This window comes from Schistocerca nitens, chromosome 1 (assembly GCF_023898315.1).
Source record: "Schistocerca nitens isolate TAMUIC-IGC-003100 chromosome 1, iqSchNite1.1, whole genome shotgun sequence".
Taxonomy (NCBI): domain Eukaryota; kingdom Metazoa; phylum Arthropoda; class Insecta; order Orthoptera; family Acrididae; genus Schistocerca; species Schistocerca nitens.
In genome coordinates, this window is record NC_064614.1 from 487,003,963 (window position 1) to 487,023,172 (window position 19,210).

The 19,210-nt window shown below is 44.3% G+C and overlaps 1 protein-coding gene across 4 annotated transcripts in view; it reads left to right on the forward strand.

The window, feature by feature from the left end:
* Window positions 1-19,210, forward strand: part of LOC126252407 (G-protein-signaling modulator 2) — a 140,965-nt gene that overhangs the window by 96,958 nt on the left and 24,797 nt on the right. For all 4 annotated transcript variants that reach the window (XR_007545837.1, XR_007545838.1, XM_049953301.1 and 1 more), the window contains exon 12: window positions 18,914-19,104. Coding sequence is in view for 2 of the 4 variants with exons in the window: in XM_049953301.1 (XP_049809258.1) it covers window positions 18,914-19,104 (191 nt within the window). In the remaining 2 variants the exon portion in view is untranslated. The remainder of the gene's footprint in view (window positions 1-18,913; window positions 19,105-19,210) is intronic.

A 19,210-nucleotide genomic window follows, 5' to 3' on the forward strand; every position in this document is an offset into this window, starting at 1 on the left:
TCCAATGCCAGATTCTTTCTCCAGCTCAATCACCCCCCTCCCCCCCCCCCCCCCCCCAATGGACACTTAATTTATCTGCACCAATTCAGAAAAATTTCCCTATCCCTAGCCAAAATCCTGTCCTATATCCTGCTCCTCAAATGCTGCCTAAGTCTTGGAATACCTCCCCCCTCCCCAAATGACTTACCCATAAAATATTTCCTATTTCTAGATCCCACCCCTCCTTCCACAGTGAACTTTGTTTTTTCAGATTCTGCCTACCTTTCCTTCGCTAACCTGGTTCTACAAAAACACATCTCCATGGCACAGGCATCCCTGAATCACCTCCACTCTCTCTGCAAAATACTGTTGCTATGCAATCCCCACTACCTACACCTCATCACCCAAATTGAAATCCTGACACGCCAACACCTAGAAAAACATTCCAAACACAAACTTCACAAGTTATCCAGCCTACTGACATCCTACTCCTGCCCTGGAGAACCACTATCCAACCTCCATCCTATCCACACTGTTCCTCATTGTCAACCTCCTCATAATCATTTGACGCTGCCTAGCTGAACTTTTCAACCTACCACATCTCCAAAACCTCCTACCAACACTCCATGAAACCCAGAGCTGAATCAATCCCAGAACACAGTTGTTAACCTCTCCATCAAAATCCTCAGTCGCACAAAAGTTCCAGTCCTATACAAAGGCCTCACACTTAGCCCTATTTGCAGGTTTAACCATGTTGGTCTTTTGAAAGATCTATTCTCCTTCTCCCATGCCCTACAGTGGAAACACTTTTTTGCCACCAACCCCTCCAACCAAAGCCAATCCGAATCCTGCGTGTCTCAGTTCATTCTACCAACCAGCTGTGAACCTCCTGCACTCCCACCTAATTGTACCCTGGTCATCTTCCAGGAACTCCTAACTTCCAGCATGACGTCACCATCCTTCCCCAGATCCCTTCCTAATAAAAACCACCTTTCTGCAGAAGAAAGGACTGCCCTAACCAACCTAAAAATAGATCCTGACCTGATCATTCTCTCGGCAGCAAAGATGCCACTAATGCTGTGATGAACCGGAGTGACTACCTGGGAGAGGGCTTCCATCAGTTGTCCGACACCTCCACCTACAAACTCTGCAAAAGTGACCCCATTCCAGAAGTCCAACATAAACTCCAGTCTCTGCTGAAGTCCTTAGGCCCTCCCCAGAACCTCTGCCCTGACTCCATCTCCCTACTCACCCCAACAGCATGTACACCTACCTTCTACATGCTCCCCAAAATCCACATTGCAGCTGTTTACTGTTGCCCCACCGAAAGAATGTAGGCCCTTGTTGATCACATCTCAATCCTAAACATCTGGTCTGATTCAGGTTTATTGATGACATGTTTATAATCTGGACCCAAGGCCAGGACATCTTGTCCTGACTCCTCAACAATCTCAACACGTACTGTCCCATCCACTTTACGTGGCCCTCCTCCACCCCTGGTGCCACCTTCCTAGATGCCGATCTCGTCCCCTCAGATGGCTCCATCCACACCTCGGTCCACATCAAATCCAGCAATACCTGCACTTTGGCTGCTGCCACCTTCCACACCAAAAAATCCCTCCCATTCAGCCTGGCCACCTGCAGTAGACACATCTGCAATGATGAGAACTCCCTCGTCCAGTATGCTGAAAGCTTTCACAAACAGGCAATACCCTCCAGACCTAACCCACAAACAGATATCCCGTGCTGTATACTCAAACACACCTGATCCTCACAGCCGTCCCAAGAACCAACCACAGAGAAGCACCCCCTTGTTATCCAATACCACCCCGGACTGGAACGAATGAACCACGTCCTTTGTCTGAGCTTTGGTTGCCTATTATCAGGTTCTGAAATGAGGGACATCCTACCCAAGATACTACCAACCACTCCCAGAGTGGTGTTCTGCCTCTCTTGAGACCTCCACAACATCCTAGTCCATCCGTACACCACTTCCACCCCCAGTTCCCTGCGATAGGGATCATACCCCTAGAGAAGACCAAGATGCAAGATGTGCCCAATCCACCCACCCAACATCACCTATTCCAGTCCCATCATGGGTTTATGCTACCCCTATCAGAGGCCAGGTTGACATGTGAAAGGAGCTATGTTATATACCAACTCTGCTGCAACCAGTACAAAGTTGGCACGACAACCAACCATCAACTAGAGTGAGTGGGCACCGCCAAATCCTTAGAGCACATCTTTCGCTCCTGTAACATTCTGACCTAAATCTGAGGTAACTAGCTGCTCCACCAACCCCCACCCGATTTTGTGTGTGTGTGTGTGTGTGTGTGTGTCCGTGTGCCCGTACACCATCTCGTGCCCTGTACCCCCGCCAAATTAATGTCTCGACATCAGCTAGCTGTGTTCAGTTATCTCACACTCTAGTCTGTGAAATCTTGTGCCCAACCGTATGCCACCTGCCCCCTCTAACTGCATCCCTAACTAGCCCACAGATGGCTCACGGCTATTCCATGAGCTGCTAGAAGTTTCGTCCCACCCCTTCCCTGTGTCCCATGTCTCTCCATCCTTTGCCGTACAGTATTTGTGATGTAGTTATGGACACATTTCGTGCATTAATACATGCGCTAAAGTATTTTACTTGTGCAAGTATTTGTACACACAGATAAATATCTATATATACTCTTATTCATAATTTTTCATTAATTACAGTTTTAAAAAATGGAAAAAGGAAAGAATTCTTCCTTTGTGGTCATTTACTTTATTTTCTGAGCAACAGATCATATGCTTCATCATTCTGAACACTTCCACTTTTGTACTCAACGGCTAACATCACACAATGCCAGCAAGAATTTATGAGGGTGTTCTGAAAAGTAATGGCTTCCAATTTTTTATGTGATAACTCTTAAAGCTTTTTAAATAAAACAAACTTTATTAACATTCTGCATCTTTATTCTTCATGCTGACATATTTATTTCTCAACATAGTCACCCTGAAGACAAACACATTTTTTCCAATGAAAGACTGGTTTGTTGATACTGTCGCCATAGAATCTTTGACTTCGTTGATGGAGCCACAGCTTCACTTCTGCATTTAAGGCTTCATCACTATCAAAGTGAAGTCCTCAAAGATGTTCTTTAAGTTTTGAAAGCAGATGAAAACCAGAAGGGGCCAAGTTGGGACTGTATGGAGGATGATCAGTGACAGTGGACCCAAGATGTCAGATTGTTGCAGATCTCATGTGTGATCCGGCATTGTCATGCTGAAGGAAAGTTGTGCCCAGATTAGAATTCTTCATTGAAGAACTTCAGACAGTTCACTTTGTGAGGTTTTCATGCATTTTTCAGTCTGTTCCTAAGAATGTTAATATTCATTCTGCCTTTAGTCTCATGATAATATATATTTTTTATATTATGTTGTTCTTAACTTAGATCAATTATAAAATGATGTAAAGATTTTCAAATGTCAGTAATTTGACCGTAGTGAATGACTAGAATACTGCAGTGTCTTTTTTCTGAATTATGATAATATTTCTTCAGAATTGCATTCATATCTAATGGAACAGGCACTTTGGTGACTACAGCCATTATGAAATACATGAAATGTATTCACAATTGTGAATATGGACAACCATAAGCTATATAATAAAATTGTGGCAATGAAAATTTGTGCTGGGCCAGGACTTGAGCCTAGATTTTCTGCTTATTGTAAGCAGTCACCTTACCATTTGCCTATTGAAGCATGACTCATGGCCAGACCCAAACTTCCGTATATTGTCAATCACATGTGTGCAACCTGTACTCTTATATACGTTATGTATATTCCCGTACAGGGGAGACATTTTATTTGAAAGGCGCTTACCCAGTGTCTGGATAAATATCATATTGCAGTGACTGTTATTCCGAATTCGATACAGTGGTCCTTCAGACATGCTTGTATGTACGAAGGAACAGGCACTGCAACTACTACAGCCATTATGAAATACATAAAATGTATTCACAGTTGCAAATATGGACAACTGTCACCTGTATAATAGAATGGCGACAAAGAAAATGAAACTGGGACTCGAATCCGGATTTTCTGCTTATCACGAGTAGTTGCCTTAGCATTTAGCTACCCGAGCATGACTCATGGCCAGACCCAAACTTCCATATGTCATCCACCATGTTTCTACAATCTGCCTGTAATCTACATGTATAATCTACATCTACATGGATACTCTGCAAATCACATTTAAGTGCCTGGCAGAGGGTTCATCGAACCACCTTCACAATTCTCTATAATTCCAATCTCGTATAGCGCGCGGAAAGAATGAACACCTATATCTTTCCGGGCAAGCTCTGATTTCCCTTATTTTATCGTGGTGATCGTTCCACCCTATGTAGGTCGGTGTCAACAAAATATTTTCGCATTTGGAGTAGAAAATTGGTGATTGGAATTTTGTGAGAAGATTCAGTCGCAACAAAAAATGCCCTTCTTTTAATGATTTCCAGCCCAAATCCTGTATTATTTCTGTGACACTCTCTCCCACATTTTGTGATAATACAAAACTTGCTGCCTTTCTTTGAACTTTTTCGATGTACTTCGTCAGTCCTATCTGGTAAGGATCCCACACCAAGCAGCAGTATTCTAAAAGAGGACGGACAAGTGTAGTGTAGGCAGTCTCTTTAGTAAATCAGTTACATTTTGTAAGTGTCCTGCCAATAAAACAGAGTCTTTGGTTAGGCTTCCCCACAACATTTTCTATGCATTTCTTCCAATTTAAGTTGTTCATAATTGTAATTCCTAGGTATTTAGCTGAATTTATGGCCTTTAGATTTGACTGATTTATCGTGTAACCGAAGTGTAACAGATTCCTTTTAGCACTCATGTGGATGACCTCACACTTTTTGTTATTTAGGGTCAATGGCCAATTTTTGCACTATACAGATATCTTTTCTAAATTGTTTTGCAGTTTGTTTTTATCTTCTGATGACTTTATTGGTCAATAAACGACAGCGTCATCTGCAAACAACCGAAGACTGCTGCTCAGATTGTCTCCCAAATCGTTTATATAGATAAGGAACAGCAAAGGGCCTATAACACTATCTTGGGGAACGCCTGAAATCACTTCTGTTTTACTCGATGACTTTCCGTCAATTACTATGAACTCTGACCTCTGTGACAGTAAATCGCAAATCCAGTCACATAACTGAGATGATATTCCATAAGCACGCAATTTTACTACGAGCCGCTTGTGTGGTACAGTGTCAAAAGCCTTCCGGAAATCCAGGAATACGGAATCGATCTGAAATCCCTTGTCAATGGAACTCATCACTTCATGTGAATAAAGAGCTATTTGTGTTCCACAGGAACGATGTTTTCTAAACCCATGTTGACTGTGTGTCAATAGACCATTTCCTTCGAGGTAATTCATAATGTTCGAACACAATATATGTTCTAAAATCCTGCTGCATATCAATGTTAACAATATGGGCCTGTAATTTAGTGGATTACTCCTACTACCTTTCGTGAATATTGGTGTGACCTGTGTAACTTTCCAGTCTTAGGGTACGGATCTTTCATCGAGCGAACGGTTATATATTATTGTTAAGTATGGAGCTAATGCATCAGCATACTCCAAAAGGAACCTAATTGGTATACAGTCTGGACCAGTAGACTTGTTTTTATTAAGTGATTTGAGTTACTTCACTACTCCGAGGATATTTACTTCTACGTTACTCATGTTAGCAGCTGTTCTCAACTCGAATTCTCCCCCCAGGGGGTCCACAACTCTTTTGTGGATACGTGCGTAGCGAGCACAGGACCCCGAGCTAATGTGGCCCTCCTTCCTTTCCAGGCTGCATACCTTCCTTTTCCGCATCCTTCCCTATTCCCCATCTTCGCCCCCCCTCCCCTCACCTCTGGCTCTTTCCTTCCCCTTCTCCCCCTCTGGGAGTATGGTTTGTGCCTACGTCCGGAGACGGACGCTCGTAAATGTAACGCATTCTTCGCCTTCTCTGCTTGTATGTCTTTATCCTTCCTTCGTCCTTCTCTTTTCCTTACCTCTTCTCTTTACCCTTTTCTTCGCTGCAGCGTTTGAGACCTCTCCTCTTTCCTTTCCCTTTCTTTGTTTTTCCCTTTCCCTTTCTCTTTCTTCTTCCCTGTGCGTGTCTGAAGGCCGACCCACGCATTTTTGTGCGTAGCCGGTGACGGGGTAACGCGTAATTCCCCGTGCCGGGTAGACAGGTAGGACACGTACGTACTCCCTGGTAACGGCCAGGCCCAGGGAGGGGTGATTACCCGAGCTGATACCTTCCAAAAGTGCCGATTGGTCTCTCCGTCCGTTTATCGGGAGGTGTGACCTGAGGTGTGAACAATCACCTAAGGCGGGAGTGCCCTCAGAGAGGGCCCCCACAAGGGAGGAGCGCGCCATCGGAGACGCCGGTAATCATGGGGGATACTTCTGCAATGGTTTCCTCTTCTTCCACTATGTCTGCTCACAAGCGTAAGTTCACTGAGTCCCAGCCACAGACAGTTCTTCCATCGTTGCCACAGTTCCTTGTTGTTTCTCGGTCTGACGAAGGTCATGACTTCTCCATGGTCAACCCTTTCATTATTCAGAAAGGTGTTGACGCAATTGCAGGTCCTGTAAAGTCTTGTTCCAGATTACGGAATGGCACCTTGTTGTTAGAAACAGTCAGTGCCCTCCAGGCACAAAAATTGCTGCGTACTTCACTGCTCCACACCTTCCCTGTCCGGGTTGAAGCACACCACACTTTAAATTCCTCATGTGGAGTCGTTTATACATGCTCCCTCGACGGATTGTCTGACGAGGAAATTCAGCACTACCTGTCTGACCAGGGCGTAACGGCTGTTCATAGAGTTATGAAAAGGGTTGACACGAACATCATTCCAACCCGCACTGTCTTCTTGACATTTGACAAAGTTCAACTCCCATCGAAAATCAAAGCAGGCTATGAGATAATTTCCGTTCGCCCTTACGTCCCAAACCCTACGCGTTGCCATCGGTGTCAGCGGTTCAATCACACCAGCCAGTCCTGTTCCAATCCGGCCAAATGTGTTACGTGTGGCAAGGATGCCCATGAGGGTGCTTGTCCACCTCCATCCCCTCGTTGCATCAACTGTATGGGTGACCACGCTGCTTCCTCTCGAGACTGCCCCATTTTTAAAGACGAAAAGCTCATTCAGGAAATCAGAGTGAAGGAAAAGGTGTCGACCTTTGCTGCTCGAAAATTATTCGCCAGTCGACAGCCCACTGTGCCTCAGACAGGAAAATACAGCACTGTCCTTGCTTCTCCTCAGCCAACAAAGGAGGCGGCCACGCAGACTTGCGACCTCACCTTTAGTGCCACGGTCGTCAGATCGGCCAGCGCAAAGATCGCCCATTCAACCTCACCACTTTCGCCTGCCCACTCTATGGCTCACCCTTCATCGGGTTCTGCTAAATCTCGAGCCCAAAAGTCAGACACCAAGACTTCGAAAAAAGAGCATACTCGTGAAGATTTTTTACGTACCCCAACTTCACAACCATCGGTTCCTCCTTCATCTAAACATCATGTTTCCAAGAAGGCTAATAAGAAACCCAGTTCATCTCCTTCTCTGCCAAGGCATGTCTCATCTACAGCACCACCTGGCGGAAATCCCCCTCGGCCGTCTTCTGTGTCGCCGAGGCGCACTGCTGGCGGCCGATCAACCGGCCGATCGCTGGAGGCAGGAGCTGCTCATGAACAACCTATGGATCAGGATCTTCTGCCTTTGGCTGAATGCCATTCCATGTTGTCGGACGCAAGCTTTGAGCAGTCGTTGAGTTGACGGCAACCTTGGTCACATTCCTCTATTTTCTGGTCACCCTATGTCCATTATCCACTGGAATATCCGCGGCATTTGAGCCAATCGGGATGAATTGTCGATCCTCTTACGATCCTACTCGCTGGTCATCTTCTGTCTTCAGGAAACAAAACTGCGTCCCCATGACCGCTTTGCTCTCCCCCATTTTCAGTCCGTCCGGTTTGATCTCCCCTCTGTTGAAGGCACTCCAGCCCATGGAGGACTCATGATTCTTCTCCATGATACTCTCCATTATTACACAATCCCCTTAAACACTTCCTTCCAACCGAGCGAGGTGGCGCAGTGGTTAGACACTGGACTCGCATTCGGGAGGACGACGGTTCAATCCCGCGTCCGGCCATCCTGATTTAGGTTTTCCGTGATTTCCCTAAATCGCTCCAGGCAAATGCCGGGATGGTTCCTTTCAAAGGGTACGGCCGACTTCCTTCCCTGTCCTTCCCTAATCCGATGAGACTGATGACCTCGCTGTCTGGTCTCCTTCCCCAACACAACCAACCAACTTCCTTCCAAGCTGTCGCTGTCCGTCTTTCCCTTTCTGGATATACCTTTTCTCTTCATACTGTATACATTCCATCGTTCACACCAATGGCACGAGCTTATCTCCTTCATCTTCTTGATCAGCTTCCACCCCCCTATTTGCTGGTTGGGGACTTCAATGCCCACCACCCGCTTTGGGGATCTCCACATCCTTGTCCACATGGCTCACTATTGCTAGATGTCTTCCACCAAGCAGATCTAGTTTGCCTCAACACTGGGGTCCCTACATTTTTGTCTGCCTCCACGACAAATTTCTCTCATTTGGACCTTTCGGTCGGTACTGTTTCGCTAGCTCGGCGCTTCGAATGGTTCGCCCTTGATGATACACACTCGAATGACCACTTTCCATGTGTCCTTCGACTGCAGCCTCAACTGCCATATATGCGCCCGTGACGCTGGAAGTTTGCCCAAGCCGACTGGACACTTTTTTCGTCTCTAGCGACATTTGATGACCGTCACTTTCCTATCGTCGACGATGAGGTCACACATATTACAGATGTTATTCTTACAGCTGCGGAACGTTCAATACCACGCACCTCCGAATTGCCCCGGCGCCCCCCAGTCTCTTGGTAGAACGAGGCATGCCGTGACGCAATACGTGAGCGGCGACGTGCTCTTCGTGTTTTCCGCCACCATCCTACTTTGGCCAACTGTATCCGCTATAAGCAGTTCCATGCGCGATGCTGTCGCGTCATCCGTGATAGCAAGAAGGCAAGCTGGAAATTCTTTATTAGCTCATTTAACACCTTCACTCCCTCCTCGGAAGTTTGGAGTCGGATTCGACAGTTATCAGGCGCGCCTAGTTTCTCCCCAGTCTCTGGGCTCACTGTCGCGCATGATACATTAGTGGACCCCGTCGCAATTTCTAACTCATTGGGTCAACACTGTGCTGGGATTTCGAGCTCTTCAAATTACCCGCCAGCATTTCTCCCGAAGAAACGTGCAGCGGAAGAGCAACCTCTTGCTTTCTTCTCTCAAAATCGCGAAAGCTATAATACTGTTTTCTCCATGCGGGAACTCCAACATGCACTCTCTTCTTCTCGCTCCTCCGCCCCAGGACCGGATGGTATCCACGTCCAAATGTTGCTGCATTTATCAACCCATAGTCTGCGTTACCTCCTTCGCCTTTATAATCGAATTTGGACCGACAGTACTTTTCCCAGACGATGGCGGGAAGCTATTGTCGTTCCTGTTCCAAAACCTGCAAAGGACAAACATCTGCCCTCTAGCTATCAGCCGATTTCTCTCACGAGTAGTGTATGTAAGGTTTTGGAGCATATGGTGAATTGCCGTTTAGCTTGGTGGCTGGAGTCCCACAGTCTTTTAACACCTGCCCAATGCGGATTCCGAAAGCATCGTTCTGCAGTTTACCATCTTGTTGCTCTCTCCACTTACATCATGAACAATTTTCTCCGGAAACGCCAAACAATAGCAATATTTTTTGATCTGGAGAGAGCATACGATACCTGTTGGAGGACAGGCATCCTCTGCACACTGTTCTCTTGGGGCTTTCGAGGTCGGCTGCCCCTTTTTCTTCGCGAATTTATGGCAGAGCGCACATTTAGAGTGCGGGTGAACACTACTCTCTCCCGTACTTTCTCCCAAGAAAACGGGGTACCCCCAGGGCTCCGTGCTGAGTTTTGTACTGTTTGCCATTGCCATGAATCCAATTATGGATTGTCTCCTTCCTGATGTCTCGGGCTCCCTCTTTGTGGACGATTTTGCGAACTACTACAGCTCTCAACGGACCAGTTTTCTTGAACGATGTCTTCAAGGCTGTCTCGATCGCCTCCACTCTTGGAGCATCGACACCGGCTTCCGTTTTTCTCCCAGTAAGACTGTTTGTGTTAATTTTTGCGACGTAAGGAGTTTCTTCCACCCTCCTTACATCTAGGACCTGTCAACCTTCCGTTTTCGGACGTCGCTAAATTCTTGGGTCTTATGTTTGACAGAAAACTGTGCTGGTCCTGCCACGTTTCCTATCTTTCGGCTCGCTGTCTGCGATCCCTCAACACCCTCCGTGTCCTGAATGGTACCTCCTGGGGAGCGGACCGAGTGGTCCTTCTCCGCCTCTATCGTGCCTTAGTGCGCTCGAAATTGGACTATGGAAGCATAGTTTACTCCTCTGCTCGGCCATCTATTCTTCGTCGTCTCGACTCTATCCACCACCGTGGATTACGTTTAGTGTCTGGAGCTTTTTACACCAGCCCTGTGGAAAGCCTTTATGCTGAGACTGCTGAACCTCCGCTGTCCAATCAGCGAGCAGTCCTTCTGAGTCATTATGCTAGCCATCTGTCTTCCATGCCTGCTAATCCAGCCCATGACATTTTTTTCGACGCCTCCTTTGATGTAGGGTATGCAGGCCGCCCCTGCTCCCTACTCCCACCGGGAGTCCGCTTCCGTCAACTGCTCCATTCTCTTTCCTTCCGCTTTCCTAAAACCTTCTTGACAACTTGGGGTACAGTACCGCCTTGGCTCCGTCCCCGGATCTGCCTGCTCCGTGACCTTTGTCAATTTCCCAACGATGGTACCCCTTCACTTGTTTATTGTCGGGCATTTGCTGCTCTATGTGCACAAATGAAGGAAGCCACATTTATTTACACTGATGGCTCGAAAACATCGTTAGGTGTAGGGAGTGCCTATATTGTTGGCGACACCCCAAATCAATTTCGGCTTCCCGACCAGTGTTCGGTTTATACTGCGGAGCTTTACGCTGTTCTCCAGACTGTCCACTACATCCGCCGCCATCAGCGGATACAGTATGTTATCTGTTCAGATTCTCTCAGCTCTCTCCTCAGTCTCCAAGCTCTTTACCCTGTCCACCCTCTGGTCCACCGGATTCAGGACTGTCTGCACTTGCTCCACCTGGGGGGAGTCTCGGTGGCGTTCCTCTGGCTCCCGGGACACGTTGGTATCTGTGGAAATGAGGCGACCAATATAGCGGCCAAGGCTGCAGTTTCTCTTCTTCGGCCAACTATTCAATCGATTCCCTTCGCCGATCTGTGGAGCGTTTTATGTCATCATGTTGTTCTTTTATGGCACGCACATTGGTCGACACTTCCCCATAATAAATTGCGGGACGTGAAGGCTCTTCCTTGTGCTTGGACCTCTTCCTCCCGAACGCATCGTCGGGAGGAGGTAATTTTAACTAGACTCCAGATAGGGCACTGTCTTTTTAGCCATCGACATCTTTTAAGCGGCGATCGTCCCCAACTCTGTCCCCACTGCTCTCAGCTGTGGATGGTAAGACACCTTTTAATTGAGTGCCCCTATTTTACTCTGTTACGCGCCCGTCCACAGCTGTCGCCTGATATATCGTCAATTTTAGCAGATGACACGCGCTCGGCCGATCATGTTCTCGAGTTTATTAGTGCCAGTGAAATGACGTCAGTCATTTGAAGCTTTTTTTGGGGACAACCAACCCCTTTCTGTAGTGGATTTTTAAGCCTTCCTTCTGCTTTTAGTTTCTCCAATTTTTTGAGTTTCATTCCCATTGCTGCTGGTTTCCATTTTCGGTTTTTACTGTTTCCTAAGTCACGGACCGGGTGCTAATGACCATAGCAGTTTTGCGCCCTAAAAAATAAAACAAACTCGAATTCTGGTATATTTACTTTGTCTTCTTTTGTTAAGGCATTTTGGAAGGCTGTGTTTAGTAACTCTGCTTTGGCAGCACTGTTTTTGATAGTATCTCCATTGTTATCATGCAGAGAAGGCATTGATTGTTTCTTGTCACTAACATACTTCACATCGTACATCCATTAAGTATATTCCTATACACAGGAGACATTTTACTTGAAAGTCGCTCACCCGGTGTCGGTGTATAGATATGAAATTTCTGTGCCTGTGTTGTTCCAAATTTCGCTGCAATGTTCTTCCAGATTGCATGCATGGTTGATGACATATGGAAGTTAGAGTCTGGCCGTGAGTTGTACTCAGATAGCCAGATAGTAAGGCAACCGCTCACGATAAGTGGGGTTTGAGTCCCAGTCCGGCTCAAATTTTCATTGTCATGATCCCATTAGACAGCTGATGGTTGTCCATATTCATAACTGTGAATGCCTTTAATGTTTAAGTGAATGAAGGACAGCAGTGATCCTAGGACCAACCTCACACTTTATTCGTAGTACAACAGTGATATGTACATAACAGTAGCTTGGTAAAATTACATAGTACAGCTACAGTCTTAAAGACTAAAATTCATTGCACATATCATGTGAAGGAGTACAGCTGTAATCTTAAGTAGTAAAAACATCATTGTCTACATCATAGAACTCTTTTTGTACTGCAACATGGGGTTTTTGTTTGTCAGTCATATAATTTCATTTTGAATTTTTTAAATCTAAAGGATTAAGAAGTGAGAGGAAACTTGTTAAAAGTTTTGAGGGGATTCACTTCAGGGGTGTTTCCTGTTATTGCTAGCCTGGCGCTTTGGAATGTCACTGTTTGCCTTATTTCTAGTGCCATGTCTGTGAATTGTTTCACTGGTAACATATTCTTTAACGCTGTTTCTGAGAAAGAGTGCAGACACATAGATAAACAGATTCACTACTTTTAGTGTCCTGAGCCTGGTAAAAGGAGGACAACAGTGCTCCATAGAACCAGCCATGTATTATTTTATACGGACTGTGTGTGTGTGTGTGTGTGTGTGTGTGTGTGTGTGTCCATGTCCCCATATGAGTAGGCCTTATGACTGAATGAATCCTAAATGTATCATACGGAGATAATTACTTCTGACCATCTCTCTCTGTTTCCACATGTAGTGGGACACTTGCGAGGTCTTTTCACAACAAACTTGGTTGATATGCTCTTTCCTATTGAATTTGGCATCACAGTGTATTCCTAAGGGTGTGGCACGTTTATTTTCTATATTCTTAGGCAATCCTTACATAAGCTTTTGGATTTCATTGAATCTTATCAAGAGTTAGGATGTCATCATGTGAAGTAAGTAAAGTTATATCATCAACATAGCAGGCTACAGACTGTGATACACAAGAAGGCTGTTAATTAATAGCCACAAAGAAAAAGAAGGGGACTGTCTTCTGTTGTTCAGGTAGGAAGCAATTGCTGTTAATATAGTTTTGTGTACACCACAATACTCTAGTTTTATTAGCGATATGTTAAAAGGAATGCAGTCAAATGCTTAAGTTAGATCACATAATACAAGAGATACCACTTTCTTGTTTGTGAATGCTGTTAAAGTCTGACCAACAATTTTTAGAACAGCTGCAGTGGTATACTTTTAACTAGCTGAAATCCATACTGATTATTACAAAGGAGGCCATGCTTTTCAAATTAATTGCTTAATTGAGTGTACACTTGTGAATCAAATATTTTGAGAGTATCAGAACAACACATACCAGCCAGTAGCTCTGTGGAAGTTGTTTATCACCCTGATACGGGCATAATTTTTAAGATTTCGAGTGAATCTGGAGGAACTCTGCACTCTAAACATTTATTAAAAATAAAACTTTGTGGCTTACTTATAAAGTGAACTGTGCTTTTGACACACAATTATACATCCAGTAGCAGTCCATACTTTTGGAATTATATGATTTAGAAACAGTTTTACAGACCTCATTGGGTGTGATTTTATCCCAGACAGTTGGGGACTAAGCAGATCCCTTGCAGAGGTGTCTGTGGCCTAATTTTGTCTCTAAGTTCTCTGACTGATATGACAAAGCAATCATTCAATTCTCTTGGATCAAGCAGAGGTGACATACCTGTCTAGATGAATCATCTCATCTAATAACTTCCCATGCTGCCTTACACGTATTGGGGCACCTTCTATGCACCTTTCGTGCGGGGATTTAATGGCTCATATAAGCTTAGCTCCTTTTCGTATTGCTATTATTCCAGCCATGAGTATCCATTATTTGATTTTGCCTAACGGCTTTTCTTCCATTCAACTACTAAGTGTTGTTTTCCTTTGTTACTATTCTCCACGTTACTCAATGTCTATCCTTTATTTTCTCTTATGACCTGTGTGTTACTGTTGCCTTCCAGACCACACACACTCTGATTTCCAAGCCACACTGTATCAACAGTCTTGTCCATGCACAACACCCAGCTGCGTGACTGCTTGGATAATCTAGTTACCTCCTTTCTTCACACATATCCACCCACTGAGCTACGTCCCATTGTTATTGTCTTTTTTGGTGTCGTTGTGTATGCATGTTGATTTTAGTTTGCTTTCGCCTTTTACAATCAGCCCTATTACACAAGACTTCATCTTTTTTTTCCCATACTTCATCCATTTTGTCCCTTTTGTAAATTTTTTCCCACATTTTTTGTGTGTTTTTGTATCGTGCACTGTGAGTCATTGCTCCTTCCATCTGTGACAATACACAAAAGCTTTTGTGCCCCAGCCAGAACTCAGTTCCACATACTGTCATTGCCTAGCCCATAAATCCCCCCCCCCCCCCACCTCATGAACCCCCCCCCCCTCCTCTCTAAATGATCTGACCATCAAGTTAGCCATCTGTTATTGCACTTCCTCTATCCACAATGACATCTATCTGTTCAAATTCCTCCAGTCCATAGCTCTCACCAACGTAGTCCTGAGTCCTTTGTGGAAGTGATGGGTAGTTGCAGTCCAAGGCAGGAATAGGAGATAAACAGGATGGTAAGTTTTTTGAGGAGGCATTGTGCATGTTGCCCTCGTTCCTGGACCGCAAGAGAGTCACTCTGGAAGATGGGATGCACAAAGAATTTTACAGATGGAGAGGACGATATTTCTCATTTCAGGGAAAATGAAATGAGAAATATTGTCCTCTCCATCTGTAAAATTCTCCTGCACTGCAATTCTAAATTTGTGCATCCCATTTTCCAGAGTGACACTCTTGCACTCCAGGAACGAGGGCAGCATGCACAACGCCTCCTCAAAAAACTTACCATCCTGTTTATCTCCTATTCCTGCCTTGGACCGCCACTACCCATCACCTCCACAAGAGACTCAATGAAATCTCCCCACACTTCCTCACAGCAACAAACCCTGCCTTGCAGATCTACTACATTCAGCACATCCTCAGAAACTCACTCCCACCACCACACAGAATCCAGAACGTAAACAGACCAGAAACAGTCAGGAAGCTATCCTACAAAAGCCTCAGTCCCACAGACATATTAGTCCTTTCCAAAGGCCTTACGCTCCAGAATTCACTCATGCTGGACTTGTTAAAAGCCTTCTGTCCTTCTCCCAGTCCTTACAGTCGAAACCCTTCTTCACCCCCAACCCTACCAATCAGACTCAATCCAAAACAAATGTTGATCCCTGCCTGACTCAGTTCGCTCCTCCGTCTAACAATGATCCACACCTACTGCCCCCAAATCACCGCCCATTAACTTTGCAGAATTTCCTAACCTCATACCTTGCCTCACAATCCTTCAGTTTGAAAACCAGCCTTACATCCACAGAAATAACCACTCTCCACCACCTAAAAAATGGTCCCAACATTATAACCTTATCTGCCGATAAATGCTCCAACACTGAGGTTATGAACTGCAGGGATTACCTGGCAGAAGGTCTCTGCCACCTACTAACCCTGTCACAGTGACGCCATTCCATGAATTGAGCAGGGCTTCAGTCCCTCCTCAAATCCTTAGGCCCATTCCAGAACATCTCCCTTCAGTCTATCTCTTTCCTAACCCCCACCACTCCCTGCACTCCTACCTTCTACAGTCCTCCTAAACTCTGATACACAACCACCCAGGATGCCCCATTGTGGCTGGTTATACTGCTCCCACAGAAAGAATCTCTATATTCATTGATCAGCACCTCTAGCCAATTACTCTTCACCTACCCTCCTATATAAAAGACTCTAACCATTTCTTCCACCAACTCATCACAGTTGCTGTTCCTTTACCACCTGATGACTTGCTTGTCACTGGTGATACCACCTCCCTTTATGCTAACACACTTACATCCTAACCCATGGCCTTGTCCTTGTTGCTATTGAACACTACCTTTCTCAATGCCCAACTGAATCCAAACATACAACCTTCATCTTGGTCGCAATGACCAGCTATATCCTCAACTGCAATTACTTCACATTTGAAAGCGTTGCCTACAAACAAATCCATGGTACGCCAGTGGGTGTCCACATTGGCAACTTCCTATGTCATCCTATTCATGGCCATTTACAGGAATCCTTCCTAAACACTCAGAATCCCAATCAGATTCATTAGTGACATCTTTATGATATGAATCAAGGGTGAGTAACCAACACATTCTCTCCCGCTCACTTCACATGCTCCTTCCAACCCAACAAGCCACCTTTCTTGATGTAGGCATCCACCGCAAGGATGACTACATCAATCCTCTGTCCATGTCAAACCTACCAAGCATCAGCGGTACCTCCACTTTGACAGCTGCCACCAATTCCACACTAAGAAGTCCCTTCCAATACAACCTAGCCATCAGTGGTCTTCACAATTGTAGTGACCAGCAGTTCCTCTACAAATATGCCAAGTGTACCACTGAGGTCTTCACAGTCTGAAATTATCCTCCCAGAAACAGATCTCCCAGGCATTCTCTCTCCAGTAACCTATCGCCTCCCACGTACCTACTGTCCACCCACAAAGGAGCACTCCTCTTGTGACTCATTACCACTAAGTTCTGGAGCCATTTTGAATCCCATCAAAGGCAGGGCTACCTGTGAAATCAGCCATGTTATCTACAAACTAAGCTACAACCATTGCACTGCTGTCTACATGCACATGAAAAGTAACAAGCTGTCTATCTGCATGAGTGGACGGTGCCAAACTGTGGCCAAGAGACAGCTGGACCACCCAGTTTTTGAGCACGCTGCCAAGCACAATGTGCTTCACGTGACTCAAAGCCTCCTTTACAGGATGAGTAGCTATCTATTCTTACCATATTATTGTTATTTCATCCTGGACTTTCGATTTTGTTATCTAGACATGCATCATTATAGGACATTTGTTTGTGCAATGCAAGTTAAAAGGGTCATGCTGTCTTGTTGTTCTGCATCTCCCATTTGTTGTTCCGTATCTCCCATTTCTATATTAAAATCTCCACAGATAACAACCGTTGTTTTAAACTTAAAAAGTTTATTGACCAATAACTCAAACTGATCAAAAAATATATTTATATCTCCATTTGGAGACCTACATAGACTAATGATTATTATGTTTTCTTCAGTCAGTCTTATGTAATTAAATTCTCCATTTGTTTTTGAAGAATATGGTGTCATGTCTAATTTCGAATATTTAAGACCATGTTCGATGGAAATTCCAGCAGCAACATTTTATTGGTGTTTTGTATACATTATGACAGCTGCAACATACACTTGAAGAATGAAACTGTCTACGTGATTTTCTGTAGGCAGTGCTTTTATACACATATCACATCTACTTCTTTAATGTTGCAAAAATATTCTAATTCTAATAGTTTTTCTTATACAGCAGATATTGGCTTGCAGCAATGTAAATATTTTATCATTGTTTTCATTCTTAAGTGAGCACTTATCTACAAGGGAAGTAGCTGATTTGTGCACCTTGTAATTGTGTAAGATGGAACTGCTGGAATGTTTACATCTCCTAATTATACATTTTCGTCATTGCTCTTCATCTTGGTAGATATCACTACAATTTCATTGTGTCACATGTTAAATTCTAAAGACACCTCATTTTTGTCTTTCAAAGATATAACATGCTTAATACCAAGCTGCATGTTTGACTTCTGATGAACTATATCTAACAAATGCCTTTCCCATTCTGTAGATGCAGAGACCATGTGCTGTATGAAACTTGTTTCCCTACTGTGCTTATATCAATTTATATGGCATTTTTAAATTCTCTGCATACATTTCGCACAGCTTTATTTGTCTTTCCTACCTTATTCACACAGGATCAATTATGTAGATCATGATGATGTGGTACAGAAAAAACTGTAGCATCTCATTTTTCTATTATCTCTGCCTCTCTTGAGTAATAAAACAACTACTCCAGTTGCTAGTTGAGACAAGAGATAACATTATCAGCCAACGGTTATTCTGCTCTGAACTATCACAATACAGCTTCCAAGGTTCTCTGGTGTACTGTCATATTCAACCATCAATGGTCCACAGTATTTTAGTGAATAATCATTACCTGATGGAAACCATAAGAACCACCTGATGATGGCGTAACATTTATTCACTGAAATATTGTGGACCTTTGATGAGTGGATCCAGGAGTACACCTGAGAACCTTGGAAGCAGTATATACACTGGAAAAGCCTCAGGTCACATATTAACATACATCTTAAAACTTTCATTTATATTACTCAGCAATTCAAGTATTTCAGAAGAACTGTGGTGGCAGTTGCATGAAATGTCTAATGCTTACCATATTTTCACTCCGGGAATTCTTCATCCATTATCTTGTTGTTTGTTGTATTGCTATGCGAAATTAAAATTTACATTAAATCTGCTGTCTGTTTAATATGCTACTTTTATTGCCCATTGCTCCATTTGGAAGAGAGGTGTGAACTTTTTTCATTTGCACTGGTTGTTGAGATCATATTTTAATTTTTTGATTACAGGGAATGGAGACTCATCAAAAGTGCAAGAGGAGTTGCTAGACCTAATTGCAGGCATGCAGAGCAAGCGAATGGATGAACAAAGGGTTGCTTTGCCACATTTACCAGGACTGCTTCCACCATCACAAGTACAGAGGCTTTCACTTGGTTCTGCTCCAGATGATACCTTCTTAGAGATGCTGATGCGTTGTCAGGTTAGATTTACAGCAGCTTTGACTTTTAACTTGCCTTACATATGTAATGTATAGTTAATAATCATCTACATGGGTACTCTGAAAATCACATTTAAGTGCCTGGCAG